This window comes from Notamacropus eugenii, chromosome 1 (genome assembly GCF_028372415.1).
Source record: "Notamacropus eugenii isolate mMacEug1 chromosome 1, mMacEug1.pri_v2, whole genome shotgun sequence".
In the NCBI taxonomy this organism is placed as follows: Eukaryota; Metazoa; Chordata; class Mammalia; order Diprotodontia; family Macropodidae; genus Notamacropus; species Notamacropus eugenii.
In genome coordinates, this window is record NC_092872.1 from 410,944,639 (window position 1) to 410,961,401 (window position 16,763).

A 16,763-nucleotide genomic window follows, 5' to 3' on the forward strand; every position below is an offset into this window, starting at 1 on the left:
TCCATTACATCTACTTCTGAACCAACCTTTGTTCCCTCATCTTCCAACAATGGAATCATGAGAGACTTTGTCAAAGATCCTGGTGAAACTCAGAAATGTTTCAGCTATGACATTCCCTCATCTATAATGCTATAATTCTGTTATGAAAAGAAATTAGCTTGGCCTAGCAAGACTTACTATTGATGTACTCTTATTGTAAAGGAGTGATGATTACTTTCCTTCCTTCACAAATCACCTCTTTAATAATAATGCTTGACACATAGAGAAAATGAGGTTCAGAAAGAGAAACCAACCTGCACCAGATCCTATAGCTGGTTAGCGGCAGAGTTAGGATGTGAATTCAGGTCATCTGTTGCCATCTCGAGACTCTTCCTGTGATATTACATATCCTTCCATGCATTATCATCAGTTAAAATTAAAACAAGACTCAGGCTAATGTGGAATTTACTTTATTCATATAGAATATATCAGAGGGAATAGATGTAAATTGGTTTAGGTTGAACCCCTTCCCCAGTTCTGAGGTCAGTAAAACATGTGTATCTGTAGTGTGATCCCTCACAGAAAAATGAGGCAGAAGAGGAATAAGGAAAGGTATCAGGACAACGGAGAAGTAGAGACTGGAGGGTGGACTGCACACAAAATTAGTCAAGCTTCAGCATTTTCCCTGATGCTTTAATGTTACCTTTCCACCACTTTCCCTGTGAAAGAAACACATACAAATATGACAGTTTTAGAAGCATAGAGATGGAAGTGATTTCAGAGTTCATCTAGCTGAAAGTCTTCTTTAATATATGGTATATAGTGGTCCCAAGAAGTGAGTTGGTCCAAGATCACACAAGTCAAAGTCAAAGTCAAAGTCAGACCTAAAAGAGCCTAGATCTCCTAAGTCCTAATCCAGGACCTTTCTCTCTCTCTCTCTCTCTCTCTCTCTCTCTCTCTCTCTCTCTCTCTCTCTCTCTCTCTCTCTCTCTCCTCTCTCTCTCTCTCTCTCTCTCTCTCTCTCTCTTTCTCATAAGGCCGTAAGCATTTACCCCCTGACAGCAAAAATGGGGTAGCATGCTGTTGAAATAACCATTAGTCTATGTGGCTGGACCATCTAGCAATACCAAAGCTTAAAGCTCTCGTTGGCTGAGCTTATGTCCCATACTATGGGACAAGACAAACATCTGCACAATTAAGTCCAATGAAACCATTACTTTGATTGTCTCAATATTTTTAATTACAAATATTTCCCTGAAATGAATACTTCAGTTTGAACTAGCCAAATAATTCATTGTCATCAGTAGGAAATATGACATTTTAGAAGGAAAAATTTATTTGAATTAAGGACACCTGGTGTGAATTCTAGACTTTGCCACTTGTTAACTCTGTGATCTTGGTTCATTCCCTTATCCTCCCCATGGTCTCACTTTCTTAATCTATAAACTGAGAACATAGAAGCAGATCATCTTTGGAGATTCTTTCTAGCTCTAACATTTTTCAATAGCATGACATTCTGTGGTCTTAGTATTTTGGCAGATATAAATGTGTACTCTCCCTCTAGTGGGCAGAATTATAATAAGACTGACTCTCTAGAAGTCTTTGAACAAGTTTTATGGAAAGCTTGGGATTTTCTTCCTGGATGGGATCCTAGAACATGGAACATGAAATATGGGAACTGGGAGGGACCTTAGAACACAGAACACAGAATGTGAGACTTGAAGGAACCTTAGAGCTATCTAGTCCAACTTCCCATTTTACACATGGGGAAATAGAGATCAATTACTTACACCACTGCTTTACAGAAGGAACACTTGTTGCCGTAAGTCTGGCCATCAGAGCCACAGTGAGGATTAGATTCTCGGGTACAGTATACCTTGGGGTCTCGAAATTCACTGCAGTCCACCTAGCATAGTACAATAGAAGAATGTCTTACAGAATCCCAGAAATAACCACATTGACAGAGTCAGTATATTTTCCATGAAGCTAAAATCAGTTGTATTTACCAGTTTTCTGCTTAAGCCATTTAGGAGAGAGATATTTTTGAAGTGCATTACCTGTGCTTCTGTCTTTGTAAATAGAAGATGACTATAATTTAATCTATCAACAATTCTGGGTGATCATGATAAGAATCAAATTTGGAACATTACTGTCATAAAGAAATGTGGTGGGGTGGGAAGGGGGAAGGAGGTAATCTTTCCCCTGTACTGAATGGTCCTAGATTGTTTTCTGAGAAGCTGGCATATAGCAAGCTTATATCCAATACGATATTCCTTGGTAAGTCCCTTAAGATAATACTATATGATAGTTCATGGATTCAGAAACAATCATTATATTTAGGTACTTAGATTCATTGACTACTATTGGAAAGAACATTATGGAACACATAATGTAACCTTTAATTTTGCATATAAAGAAACTAAGGCCCAGAGGGAACAGTGATTTCCCCAACGTCACAGAGAAAGATAAAGGTAAAATAGGAAGCAGAACCCAGATGTCCTGATGTCCAGCCCAATGTTCTCGTTATTATAGGAAGATAAAGCCATCTCTCCACCTTGCTGTCTACACTCTCGCTATAATTCTATCTCTCTCCCACTGAAATTGTACAGTCTAACCCCTGGGACACTGGGCTCTGAAATGAGTGTTTACTTTATGTTTCCTGGAACCAGGCCACCATATCACTGCTTGACCATGTATCTCCTTAGCCTGCAAACATATGTTTAAGTCCTCACTCTCACCTTTCCAGCTTTCCTTCTTCTTTTTTGTCCCCTGATACCATGGAAACTCCTTGAGGGAAAGGCACACCTTGCTTGCTAATATTTGTAAACTCAGAGCATATATCAGTGCTTGGCATATAGTCAGTGCTTAATAAATGTTCCATCTCTGTAAAATCTCAAATTAAAGCAATTTGGAATTGTTCAAAAGTGTCACGAAACTATCCATGCCCTTTGACCAAACTACGTCACTACTAGCAGACATATGAAGTAAGGTGAAATATGCATCGAGAGAAAGAACTGATAAATAGAAGTATGCAAAGAATAATCTTACATGTGTATGTGTTTATAACTATGCCCAATAGTAGTCATCTCTAGCACAGGAGAGGGAAGAAAAAAGGGAGAAAACAGAGAAAGAAAAAGAAAGTTATTACATATAAATTTATTATTTATTTGTAATTTATTATTTATTTGTAAATGAATAGCAAGTTATAAATAATAGATTTTTAATTTCACATGTAATCATTTTATACTACATTATACCAATCCTTAGTCACATAAATTAAAATAAAATAAATTTTTAAAAAGTAGAATAAAGCATCTATGAGTACAAAAATTTTATAACAACTATTTTTATAATAATTTCTTTTCATAAAAGAGGGTGTCTACTTATTGGGGAATAAACAAACTATAGTCTATGATGTAATTGAATATTATTGCACCAAAAGAAAGAGAAATGTCTCAAAAAACTAAATAATAATGAAGTGAGCTGAAATAGGAGAACAATTAACACAACCACTCCAATTTAATGTACTTTTTTCTTCTTGGAAAACTTAATATTTACCCATCCTAACTTCTTTAGTGATACATAACTTTGCACAGCCCCGTAAAAAGCGAAATATTTATGGGATTTATTATTATTGTTAATTATAATCTCACATTTATATAGTATCACAAAATACTTTCTTCACAACCATCCTTTGATGTAGGTGGTGCAAGTTTTATTACTTCCATAAAATGTGAAGAAGAAGCTAAGACTTAGGAAATTTAAATAAGTTTGCCAAAAGTCACATGGTAGTGGTAGAGATGAGGCATGAAATTCAGATTCTAATACCACTGGTCTTTCTACTACACTTTTCCCTCTCATTTTATAGAAGGGAAAAGAAGACCTGAGAGAGGTAGTGATTTGTCCCAAATCTCACAGATTATATAGAAAAGCTGAGATTCTTGCTCTAAATTAAGAGCCCTTTTCAGTAACACAGCATGCAAACTGTCCATTTCAGTTCTTTTCGGTCCCCTCAGAGATAATGGAGCAACTTGTGGCACCAACCTGTACCTCCTTTACACACACACACACACACACACACACACACACACACACACACACACGCATGCATACACACAGACACACACACATCCCTAAACATACAATAGGGGTAGCCTATTGCGCTGGTGAAAATCAGGTCCTTCAAGGAGGTGGGTTCAATTCCTAATTAAATAGTGCATCATATAGTCGAACAAGTACAGTTTATGTGGGTCTTATTATTTTATCCTACACCTACCAAGGGATATTTTGTTCAGGACAGCCATTAAAACTGGGCTCAGAACTCATTGAAAAGGTCAGCTTGACCAAATGGATATAATTAACAATAAAAAAGAAAGAAAATTAAAAGTCCCTTACGTGAGAGAGACGAGTCCTTAAGACACCTTTCCCAAACACTCGGCCCGATAACCTTGGGATCCAGCCTTTTTTGTCCTTCGGCAAAGGAGACAAGGAAGAGGCACTAGTGGCCTTGTCTTAATTCAATCTCTTCTCACATAGCCTACAGTCTAGGACCTTTGTGAGACACCTAGAATTCTCCCACAGTTCCCTGGAGAAGGACACAGGATGAGGAATTTGGGCTATTGAGAAAAGCAAAGGTAGGAAATGGGACTGGGGTTTGGGAGTCACACAAGAGATTTGACTTTGTCATCCATCAATTTCCCTGGTGATTGGAATTGAGAAAAGATCCTCCTCTCTGAGCCTCTGTGATGGGAAATATAAAATTGTCACCCTCAGCGTGGTTTGGGATGCCTGGTCTGTTGGCACCAAAACTGTCCCCAGCAGGAAATCATTAATCATGGCTTTGTGGGACTTAGAGGACAAAATAGAATGTTAGACCTAAAGGAGAGCATCGAATTCAGAGTGCCAGAGCCTGGGGGAATCTGAGAGGTCACCTAACTCAGACTTCCTATTTTACAGAACAGGAACTTCAAATCTTGAAATGGAAAGTATCTTTACTATTGTTCTAGTGGTAAAGATTTGAATCCATGTCCTTTGTCTACTAACAAAGTACTTTTTTTCTCCATTATCAATGAAGATAGTGTCAAAGTCTTGTACTTTACAAGATCTTTATAAGTTGTGAAAATTTTTTTAAACTCAGAATCTGAGCTCCCTTTTGCAGGGTGTTCCATTTGAAGTTTTCTTGTCATTGAACTTCACAGGAAAAAACAGACGCCCTGCTGGTCCTCTGTAAGCATATCAAAATAGTTCACATTGTATTAGCATGCTACAGTTTGCAAAATACTTTCCTTACAACAAACCCTAGGGCATAAAGGATGGCACATACCTATCTCATTCTGTAGAGGAGGAAACTGAAGCTCAAAATGGAGGAAAACTGGTTGGGGAAGGGGGGGATGTGGTCCTGCTGTCGTAATTTCCTAAAGCTAGCAACAGTCACTTTCTTCCCATCCTCCCCCCTGGCCAAAGTCAATGAGATTGTCTGAGACCTCTACAGACAGGACAGCCCACAGTGATACATTTCTATGAGTCTGATGCCACTATCTGATCCAATCCTTTCATTATTTAGATAAGAAAACTGAAAGAGACAGACAGAGAGACAGAGACAGAGGGGTAAAGATAGAGAGAAAGAGAGAGACAGGTAGAAACAGAGGGGCAAAGAGTCAGAGTCAAATAATCAGAGAGAGAGAGAGAGAGAGAGAGAGAGAAAGGGTCTTTGTATCTCCACTGCTGAGCAAAATACCCTATGTATACCAGGTGCTTAATAAATATTTTTTCAATTTAATTAAATAATGCCCAAGTCTTTCCTCCAAGTCTTGGCTCACTGCTATTTTTCCTACATCATACTTCCTGTGTAACAAGTCACTGTACTTCTTGGACCCCAATTTCCTCCTTTGTCAAATGAGAGGGTTTGGACTAGATAATTGCTTAGGGCTCCTCCAGTTTTCAATCCTATAATCTTAAAATCCCTAATACTTGATTCTAAACTTTGGGGAAAGAAAGAAAATTACATGGAAAGTCTGAATAACTTTAAATAGATGCACCTGAACTGTTTTCAAGTCCTTAGAGTATGAAAGTGTACTCAGAAGATATTTTAATGAATGGATTAGAAAGAACTGTCATCAGCACTTAAATAATCTATATACACATCAATGTCTTGAAATATATAAAACTATCACTTTGTTCTCCCAAGTAGATTTAGGCTGGATTTCTTCTTCTTTTCTGAATCTATTCTTTGATCACTTTGTCTTCCCTGCCTCCTAGAACAGGGTTGCTGCAAGGAACACCAGACACTTAGATGGTAAAGTAGAAGATCCAGATCCAATGACTCCAAATACCTCTTTCCACTACTTCACGCTAATGTTGGGGATGGGGTAGTATGCCCATTAGGTAAGATATAGATCTTGGATATCATTGATTTAGAACTATAAGGAACCTTCCAGTTCAATCCATTCATTTTATAGTGGAAGAAACTGAGATACCAATAATGGGAGTAATTTGGCTTCCATTATGTAGTATGTAGGAAATGGAGCTAGTATTGAAATCCAGGTATTCTCATCTAAAAATGACAGTTATTAAACCCCTTACCTCCTAGATACCAAGAAGAATAAATGTAACTTCAAGGAACTTAGAATACAGAAACAAGATGAACCATATACACACATAGTCATGTCACACACATTGACAAAAACAATTCTTGTTGCTATAACACTTTAAGATTAAGAGGTGCAGTGGAATGCACTCTGAATTTGGAGTGAGAAGTCTTACCTTTGTCACATTCTTTGTAAACTTTGGGCAAGTCATATATCTCTGGGCCTCACTTTCCTTATGGATGAGATGAGGGAGTAGGACTAAATGACCAGTAAAGTCTCTTTCAGCTGTAGTCCTATGTTGTAATGTTTTCTTAAGGACAATTTTGTAAAGGGTAAATTGTGTTATCATTATACCCACTTTACAGATATCATTGAGGCTTAGAGAAAACAAATGATTCTCCCAAGGTCATACTTTGACCTTGGGATACCTGAGTATCGTTCAGAACCCAGACTGAAAACCAAGTTTCCTAACTCAGAATCAAAGTTCTTTTCACCGTATCTCATTGCTCTTCATAAATTTAACTAAATTATTTTACTGTACTATTTGAATATACATCTCCTTGTAAGAAGCTTTTACTACATATGAGAGAGCTATTAAAAAAAGAAAAAGAACTTTATAGATATAACCTAATCACAATTCCCCTTTTCCACTTACAAGGAAGGAAACTGAGGCACAATGGTAAAATGACTTGAATGAGGTCATATAGATGGTGAAGAACTCAGCATTTGAGACATTAATTTCAGAATTTTTCCTAATACATTTTGAGGAACCTAAGTCTAAGTTTTGTAGAATTTATTACTGAAAATTGGCCCTGGTGTTAGAAAAATTATGTCAGCCTGAAGCTTATTATAAGCCTCTTGACACAGCAAACAGTCCTCTACTCACTTGGCACATAGTAAGCACTTAATAATTAATTTTTATTGACTTGTGTATAGAGATTTTGGGGGCATAGTCATAGAGTAGCATGGAGACTATGAACACAACCCATCTGTGCCAATAACTTGGCCTGGAAGCTGATGTGATAGTTGCCATTACTATTCTTGGTACTATTCTTGGCAAAAGTGACACATCTTTCTATGGCTTTAAACAATTTCATTAAAATAGCTGGGTTGTATGACAAGCAAGGTAATGCTCAGAGACTTACTCAGGATCACACAGCTTATGTCAGGGCTAAAAATCAAACCCAGGTTTTGTAACACCAAGATGAAATTGTGTCAACTATGTCATAGAGTTAGAAGAGACCTTGGAGACCATGCAGTCCAACGCCCTTTTTACAAAAGAGAATATGTGACTTGGAGAGTATGTTATTTGCCTTGGTCACAATTATTAGCAAGACAGAACTGGAATAATGCAAGGTTTTCTAACTTCTAGGTCAAAAGACTTAGGATTAAAACTAGATATCTGTCAGTATTTATTGGAGACTCCTGAGAAATCCAAAAAAGTTTTTTTATAAACTCAATATATCATAAAACAAATGGGGAAAATGTTACTATCACATTTTTCAAACGTATTACTAGGAATACTTTTTACAAAAGAACTCTCAGGAGTAGTTTGATCAGATATCAAAACTGGATGAGAGATGTGGGAAGCAGGATGTTAATTGTTTCAGTCATGCCTGACTTTTTGTGAGTCCATTTAGGGTTTTCTTGGCAAAAATAATGGTATGGTTTGCCATTTCCTTCTCCAGCTCATTTTACAGATGAAGAAACTGAGGCAGAGTTCAGTAAATTGACCAGGGTCACATAGCTAGTAATTGTTTGAGGCTGGATTTGAACTCAGGAAGATGAGTTTTTCTGATTTCAGGTCCAATGCCCTATCCACTGTGCCACCTAGCTGCCTGGGCACCAGGCTAGGATTGGGTAAGAGAAAGAGCAAGTTTGGATAGTGTATATTGGGAACCAAGGTTAGACAGAGGGAACCTGGAGACAAAGCTAGAATGATGATAATTGGGTCAGAACTGAATAAGAGAGGATTGGGAACCAGTGATACATGGGAAGTATTATGGACTGGGATTGCGAATGGAGAGTTAGGGACCAGGGCTTGAATAAAGGGGTTCTGGAGACCAAGAATGAAATGGAAGAAATGCTGGGATTTGGGACCAAAATTAGGTGAGAATGTTGAGAATAAGGGCTGGATAAGAAGATATGGGAACTAGAGTTTGATAAGAAAGTGCATAGGGGCCATTGTTAGATGGAGGATGATTCTGGATACTAGACTTTATTAAATTACAGAAGAAGAATAGGGACTGGTGCTAAATTAGGAATGCTTAAAGTAAAAAACAAGGTTTAGATGGAGAGGGCTATTTATCAGGGTTGAAGCTAAGGGTCAATGTTGAAGAGAAGTATGAGGCCCCGGTCATCATTAACTTGTAGATGTTGATACTGCATCCTGCTCCCACCCTCCACCTGATCCACACAATCGCTTCTCAGATGGGGAAGAGGGTATATGAATGACCACAGAGACCTGGAGGCTGGAAGAGTCAGGGAAGCCTACACTCCAGCCTTGGTGTTGATATACAATTCCAGGACCCATTTACTCCATCAACCTACAGAAAAATAAATGTGTGTGGGGAGGCAGGATGGCTTGGTAAATAAAGAGTAGTGACCAGTGGGCAAATTCCTTATCTTTATTGTCTGAACAGATCTTCAAAAATGTGTTAAAGGCATTGGATTTAATCCTGGTGGATCTGGATTCAACGTTCAGTTCTTGTTATTAACTATGTGCCCTTGAAAGAATCTCTCTCTCTCTCTCCATATATATATATATATATATATATATATATATATATATACACACACACACATATATACACATATGTATATTACATATACACACATATATACATGCATATATGTATACATGTATGCACACACATAAACATACACATATATCTGAGATATATATATATATACATGCATACACATATGTATATCTGAGAGACAGATACAAAATCAGAAGCAGACACAGAGAGACAGAAAGAGGAATGGTGCAGAGTAGAGAGAGGAAAGGAGAGAGACAGAGACAAGATAGAGATAGAGACAGACAGAGAAACAGAAGGAAAGCACATTCTACTGGGAATCAGCTGAACCTGGCCTTTAGCCCTAACTCTATCTCTAAATCACAACATAGCCATTTTTTCAAGGGAAATCAATACTCCAAGTTAAAGTTGAACCAACTGACCAGTAAGGTTCTCTCTAGTTATAAGATTTTATTATTTCTATGATCTTATATCACTTTGCCTCTTGAGATTGTTAGTAAAAGGAAAAACTCTTACTAAATGATAGCTAAGGTCCCTTTTAACTTGAGATCCTAAAGAGTTGAGTCGGGATTGGAAACTAGGTTTCTTCTGACTACACACCCAGTGCTTTTTCCATGACACCCAAAGCAAACGTAGGAATGGGGTAGAAACTGGAGGGGGAGAGGGGTTGGGTATTTTTTTTTGCTGTTGCCTGAGTCATCAAGAACATGCAGGTTAAAGTGAATGGTTTCAAACTCCCTCCAACATGTATCAGGGAGAACAGACTACTAAGGAGTTGACCTTGAGGGTACAAAGATGGCTTTGATGTATTCTGAAAGGGAGGTTTTGTCCTCTGCCTTGTGGGTATAGGTAGCATGAAGCTTGTTCTAACAGGATACACTCCAGTCCATCATTCAACTTAGAATCACAGACTCTTAAACCTGGAATAAAGCCTTGGCACTGAGTCCCAACACAATAACTTTAAAGGGAAAGAGACTTGAGGCCCAAAGAGAAGTCACTTGTCCAAAATTATATAGTAAGTTGGTGATTAATAGAGCTGCAACCAGACCTAGATTCTCCAGTGAGGGCTTTTGATATTACAATATTCTCCCCTGTCAGTTGTATTCTGCCACAACATATGTTCCCCAGTAGCACAAGGGAAACCAAGGCAGATTTCTGGTACCCATGCTGTGAGTTACTGTCACTGCATAGACCTGTGTCTAGAACTCAACAGAGGCAGCTAGGTGGCCAATGAGTAAGAACATTGCACCTAGAGTCAGGAACACCTCTGTTCAAATCCAGCTTCAGCTGCTCACCAGCTGTGTACCTATAGGCAAGTGGCTTAATCTTTGCCTCAGTTTCCTCATTTATAAAATGGAGATAATAATAGCTCCAACATCCTAGGTTTATTGTGATGATAAAATGAAATTATATCTAGCTATAGGACACAATGTTTCTATATAATATATATTAGATATTATATCTAGATGTTATATGTAATTTTAGCTATATGTTATATCTATAATTTATATATACAAATTATATTCATAAAGTGTTCTTCAAACCTCAAAGTGTGGTATAAATGACAGTTTTATTATTATTATTATTATTAATATATCTATAAAACATTTGCAAAATCAGAAAACATAAGATCTCTTGAAGAGACTTCAGAGGTACCTTAAGAGGAAGGAACTGAGGCCCAGAATGGTAGAGTATAGTTTTGAGAACAAGAGATATAATAGATAGTTCTGCTTTCCTCTGCCCTAGTCAGGTCACTTAGTATATGAGAACTATGTCTGGTTCCAAGAGTGACAATTGCAGAAGGATATTGATAAGCTTCAACATTTACAGAATAAGGCAGCCAAGAAAGTGACTGGATCAGAAAACATCCTCATAGACCTTGTTGCAGGAGCTGAAAATGATTAGCCTAAAGAAAAGAAGACTTAGGGAAAAGTCAATTTCTTAAAAAATATTTGAAGGATAATTATGACCTTCCCAATTTGTTTTGCTTGGTTTCAGAGAGCAAAACCAGGTATATTGGGAAATTTTAGGAGGAAGTGAATTTCAATTTAGCATGTGAGCAAACTCAATAAAAATTAGAGATGTCCCCAAAAAGGGTGGGCTGCCAAAAGAAGTACTGAGTTCTCTGTCATTGGACATCTTCAAATAGAGGCTTAATGCATATCTCTTTTGGCCTTGTTTGGAGATGCCATAAAAAGATTCTGGTGTAAATTGGACTAGATGTACCCAAAGTCTCTTCCTACTCTAGTGTCTTGTGATTCTAAGTGACTTGCTCATGGTAAAACAATATGTCACACTTTACATGATTGAAGTCCAAGATGCACACTGGTACAGTGGAGAGAAGACTGGATTTAGGGTCAGAGGACTTTGGTTTAAATCCTTATTCTAACACTTACACCTTAGCAACTGTTGGGTAAGTCACTTAGCTTCCCTGAGCCTGTTTCATTTATAAAGTAAGGGTGTTGAACTAGCTGATTTTTAAGATCCTTCTGAGTTCTAAAGGTATGATCCTAGAATTTTGTTGGATGTGTCCACTAGACAACTATGATAAGTTGGGCCCTTTCCCAGCCATACTCCTAAATCCCCAATTTAGACTCAATGGTCTAGAAAGCCCATTGTATTGGTAAGGTTCATATACTCATGGGCTTAGTATCATATTCTCTATGTTCAATCCCAAACCAGTTTCCATGATTTCATAGAGGATTTAGAAATAATGAGTGACTGCTTGGACTGGAAAAAGGGAGAAGTAATATATACTGACCTTCCCTCCTCCTTGACTGGTGACATCTGGAAAAAACAAAAGCACAAAACCCATACAATGAAATTCCCAAACCTTCAATGAAGGAAAAATTTTGTATCTAGCAAGATTTCTTGACTTATCAAAGACAGAGAACTAGAGTTATGAATATGTCAGAGTAGTAGAATTTATGACATTTTACTAGTATTTATTTACTCCATGATTAATAGAGATGAAACCATTCTGAGACTGATGAACAGAAAGGTTATAGGCAGGAACTATTTGACAAGCAGTGGTGAAGTTTAAAGCACTCTGACATGAAAGTGAGAAAACCTCGGTTCCAGCCCTGGGTTTTCCACTGACTTTCAGTGTAACTTTGATGAAGATGCTCTCCCTCTCTGGGTTTCCAGTTCTTTCTCTATAAAATAAGTTTAACTATATTAAAGTTCTTTCCACTATGGCTATAACATTCTGGAATTCTCAAACTGGATAGGGGAATCATGTTCCAGAGATTTGACACGTTAAAATAGTAAATCGATTTCTCTAAAGGAGGACAATCACTTTAGTGGGGATTTAAAACCATACTGTACAAATTATAAAGGGATCTTTCATGTGGGGAAGAGACATGTTCAGGGGGGAAAGAGGTAAGATATATCACTTTAAATTCCTGAAGGATTAAATTTGTTCTAGTTGGGCCAAGAAGACAAAACTATAGACAATGATAAGGAGTTGCTGAAAGGCATGTTTCATTTTGATATATGAAAAACATTAGTAATTATCAAAGCTACCCCCAAATAGAATGAATGGCATTGGAACGTAGTGAGTTCACCATTACTAGAATTCTTCAGTCAAAGGCTGGATAACCTTATGCTTTCAGGGATATTGCAGAAGACTAGGAATCCCTGACAGTTCTGAAATTCTATGATCATGGTTTGAGATAGAAGAACTGATGTCCCAAAGCTGAGTGACTTGCTCAAGCTAACGGCAATGCAAAATTTCTGAACCCAGGGCTTTTTACTATAAATCATAACCTTAATTCTCTCCAATATGCCATAGATGCCTAATACTTTAGGAAATCAAATTCATTCATTAATTAAATAATTATAAGCATCATGAAATGCAAAGAACTTGGTACTGGGAGACAGAATTATTCAAATGACTGTTTACCTAAATGGAATAAAGTCAATTAGTCACATAAAATTTGAGTGGTTTTTTTTTTCCATTTAGCTCCAACTATACTACTGTCTGGAGTGTTTAGGACAGTAAGACCCTACTTGCTCCAACTCAGGTCATGGGCGTAGAGGAAATTCTGAGGAACACAAGAGGAGAATGAAACAGTTTTTCTATCTAAAGAGATGACTTTTGTCATCTTTCTTCACAAAATGTGAAAACCAAAAAGGATATCAGAACATAAGCTATAGGATGACAGAGCTAGACGTTACCTCAGAGTTCATATATCACCACTATTGAGTCATTCATTTTCCTTCCTAAGACCTTTACCCAAAATCATACATCCAATTTATGCCAGAGTTGAGATTCAAATGCAGAAGTACTGACTTTCAACTTAATGCTCCTTCCACTGCTCCATGGAGCAGGGAGATAGGTCAGCAGGAGCGAATAACCAAATAACCAAAAGAATTAAGCCTATTCAGCTTTGTGTAATCAGACAATCTTTGTTCACATGAAAGAGCCACCATATTGGAACAGTTATTAGACGTTGTTGAGTAATACTGACATAGCAATATTTTGATGAGATATACAAGTGCTGATTATTAAGATGGTCCCCAACACTATTTTGGCTGACCATATGCAGACACAGGCTCATTCCCTAACTCAGGTAATCTTCCATCCCTGTGCTTAAGGAAAACATTAATAAAGTGGAGTAGGTACAGAGGAAAGTGTCCAGGATGCTAAACAACGAAAACTGTGCTATGTGAGGAAATCAGTGTTGAGTCTGAGGAAAGGGAGATTGCAGGGTATACATTCATTGCCTTGTTCATCATTTTTGAAATATTACCATGTAGATAAGAGAGTAAGCTTGTTTGTCTTTCCCTCAGAGTTTAGAACTAGGAACAATGTGTAGAAAGTGGCCCCTAAAAGTGACTTCCCTGAAAAGTAAACATTTCAGTGATCATATCATTCCCTAATTCAATAAATCTGTCATCCTTGCATCCAAGAAGGAAATCTTTCTCTGCCCTGAAAATGTTGGCCCCCGACTGAACAGTTTTCTAAGTGAGGTTGTACTAACATGGAAAACAATAGGAATTTAGCTTCCCTAATTCTTGCCCCCTGGCTTCTATTAGTTTCTCCTAAGATTTTGTTAGTTAATTTGACTGCCATGGCACACTGTTCTGGTCCATCAATACCTCCCCACATCATCATCTAAGGAACTTCATATGTGAATTGTTTTTCTAGCTATATATCCTCCTATCCTGTCCTTCAAAATAAGATAATGCAGAGCCAGTCCCCCTACCATTTTGAAAAGCGCTGATTTCTTTAAAGATGTGTCCATTATCAGCCCCTGATCTGGCCACAAATGTATAGTTGTCAAATAAGTGGAATAGTAACGAACTAATGATATACCCAATAATCATTGCTACTCACCTGAGAAGAAGCAGAAAAAGGCCAGAGAAAGAAGTACAAAGGCACCTGTTGCTTTCATGGTGGCCAAGGGTGGCTGTTCCAGCTAAACCTACTATGGTGAAAAACTCTTCCACACAGCATACATATATATAGTCATACTACTGGGAGTGGGAATCCCCACCTTCTTTATAAAATCGCCTTCTAAAGTCACCTCCAACCCTAAAAGGGAAGATATTTATTGGGGCATGTCATGCACTTAAAGGAATGTTTTATGATCCACATCACTGGGATAAATTAGAGCAATTATGAGAGTTGCACCTTAGATCTCATTCATTAAAAGGATGTAGCCTTCAAGGGACAGGTAATTTCCATTTTTCTGACCAACCAGTCCCTTTCCCGATATTTCCACTGCCTTCAAGCAGGTCAGTAATTGGGAAAAGTGATTCACTGGAGATACTCTGACTGATTTCTCAATGGAGCTGCCCAGCTGAGACTCATTAAAACTGGTCCTAATGATTCACTCTAGAAGAATGAAGGGGCTTGATGAAATAAGTGTTGAGTATGACTAATTTTGAAAGGGTCACAATCTTCCCAGGAGTGGTAGGAGAGGGAAAATAATTCTTTTTTTCATTGCAGTTATTTAAATGTCACTAGGAAGACAACAGGCACATACATAATGACCAGTTGCTCTTCTGATTCATTAATTAGATACATTGTTTGGGTGGAATTGGATGGTGGAAGACAGGAGTATAGGATAATAGAAAGAACACTAGCCTTGTGGGGGGGGGGGTCAAAGCATCATAGGACAAAAGTTTTAGAGTAATAAAGGACCTTAGAAATTATCTAGTCCTCATTGTACAGATGGGAAGTTGAAACTCAAAAAAAAGAATTTACTTTCATGAATTATCCAAGGTGATTAAATTTTTAAGTAGCAGACTGAGGCAAGGTTCATTAAATCTAAATTCTTAGGTGATATTTAAGGGAAGCCTTAAAGGGAAGCCTTGAAGCCATTTCAATTAGTCAATATCACTATGGGGTGCAGGAGAGAGTAAGATATCACAGTGTGGGGAATAGAGTAAGATTCTTTCCACTACACTTCACTGTCTTTCTTGGAGCCCCTGATGCCAAATCCAGAATCTGTAATTGACTAGCTGTGTAAATCTGGGCAAATTACTCACTACTCTGTGCCTCAATATCTTATGGAGATAATAATACTTGCACTGCCTAACTTATTCATAATTCCCAGGGTTGTCCAGAACCTTGAATTCAAGTCCCACTCTGATATATACTTAACTATGCCATCTTGGACAAGTTGCCTAACTTCTCAGAAATCCAAGTGATTCAATAAGATTACAAATTTTAAAGAATATGCGGACCTACATTGGTAAAAGAGTTTTCTCATCAGAGATTTCAGTACCTTTCCTTATCCTCTAAGTTCTCTTTCTTAGTTGATAAACCCTCTGAGGGTAGGACTCTTTCTTTCTTATAATATTCACCTTCCTTTCTAGTGGTGAATATAAACAGGATCATGCGAAAAGTAAGTGAAGGAACAAATTAAGGAAAGGAAAAAATAAACCTTTATCAAGTATTCACTATAATCCAGACAACTTGCTAAACTTAATGTCATTGTTAAATGAATTAATAAATGAATCTTATAACCCCAGCCTCAAGCCCCTTTCCTTTCTCTAGCCTGTGCTGATGTTTAAACAAAACATTGCTTATGGGATAATTATAGACTCCTGAATCTGAATTGGCCATGATCTGGGCAACACCTACTTCTTTCACTTTAATATACTCGACTGTGTTTCACATAGTGCAACTCCAGTCCAAGTCAGTGAGGTACTCACTGTCTTCTAGACATGCCACCATACTTCCCTATCTTTGTATCTTAACTTACCCTGCTCTGTTCATATGGGGTATTCTATCTCACTCAGCAACACTTGTGACCTATTAAAATTCTGCTCTTCTTTCAAGGCAAATGCCTCCTCTATCATTGATCCTGCTATGATTTTCCTGAGTTGAGAATGATTGTTTTCTTAGATGAAGCCATAGTACTTTCTAATCCTCTTATTTGCTTATCATGTTTGATTAGTGTTATATTCATCTATGCATATTTTT

General features: G+C 37.6%; 1 protein-coding gene across 1 annotated transcript; it reads right to left on the minus strand.

The window, feature by feature from the left end:
- Nucleotides 1-445: 445 nt before the first annotated feature.
- LOC140526283 (serine protease inhibitor Kazal-type 6-like) lies at nt 446-14,756 on the minus strand. Its single transcript, XM_072642403.1, has 4 exons — nt 14,667-14,756; nt 12,087-12,112; nt 1,770-1,885; nt 446-698 (listed from the first exon to the last, which is right to left on the minus strand). The coding sequence occupies exons 1-4, from the start codon at nt 14,722-14,724 to the stop codon at nt 653-655; spliced, it is 246 nt and encodes an 81-aa protein (XP_072498504.1). The 5' UTR covers nt 14,725-14,756; the 3' UTR covers nt 446-652.
- Between the last annotated feature and the right edge of the window lie 2,007 nt (nt 14,757-16,763).

Excerpts from the sequence above, each read along its gene's own strand:
- LOC140526283 (XM_072642403.1), bottom strand. The coding sequence starts at position 14,724 with ATGAAAGCAACAGGTGCCTTTGTACTTCTTTCTCTGGCCTTTTTCTGC. Across the intron at positions 12,113-14,666 it reads CTTTTTCTGCTTCTTCTCAG|ATGTCACCAGTCAAGGAGGA; the intron begins GTGAGTAGCAAT and ends TGTTTTTTCCAG. Across the intron at positions 699-1,769 it reads TCCTTCTGTAAAGCAGTGGT|GGAAAGTGGTGGAAAGGTAA; the intron begins GTAAGTAATTGA and ends TTTCTTTCACAG.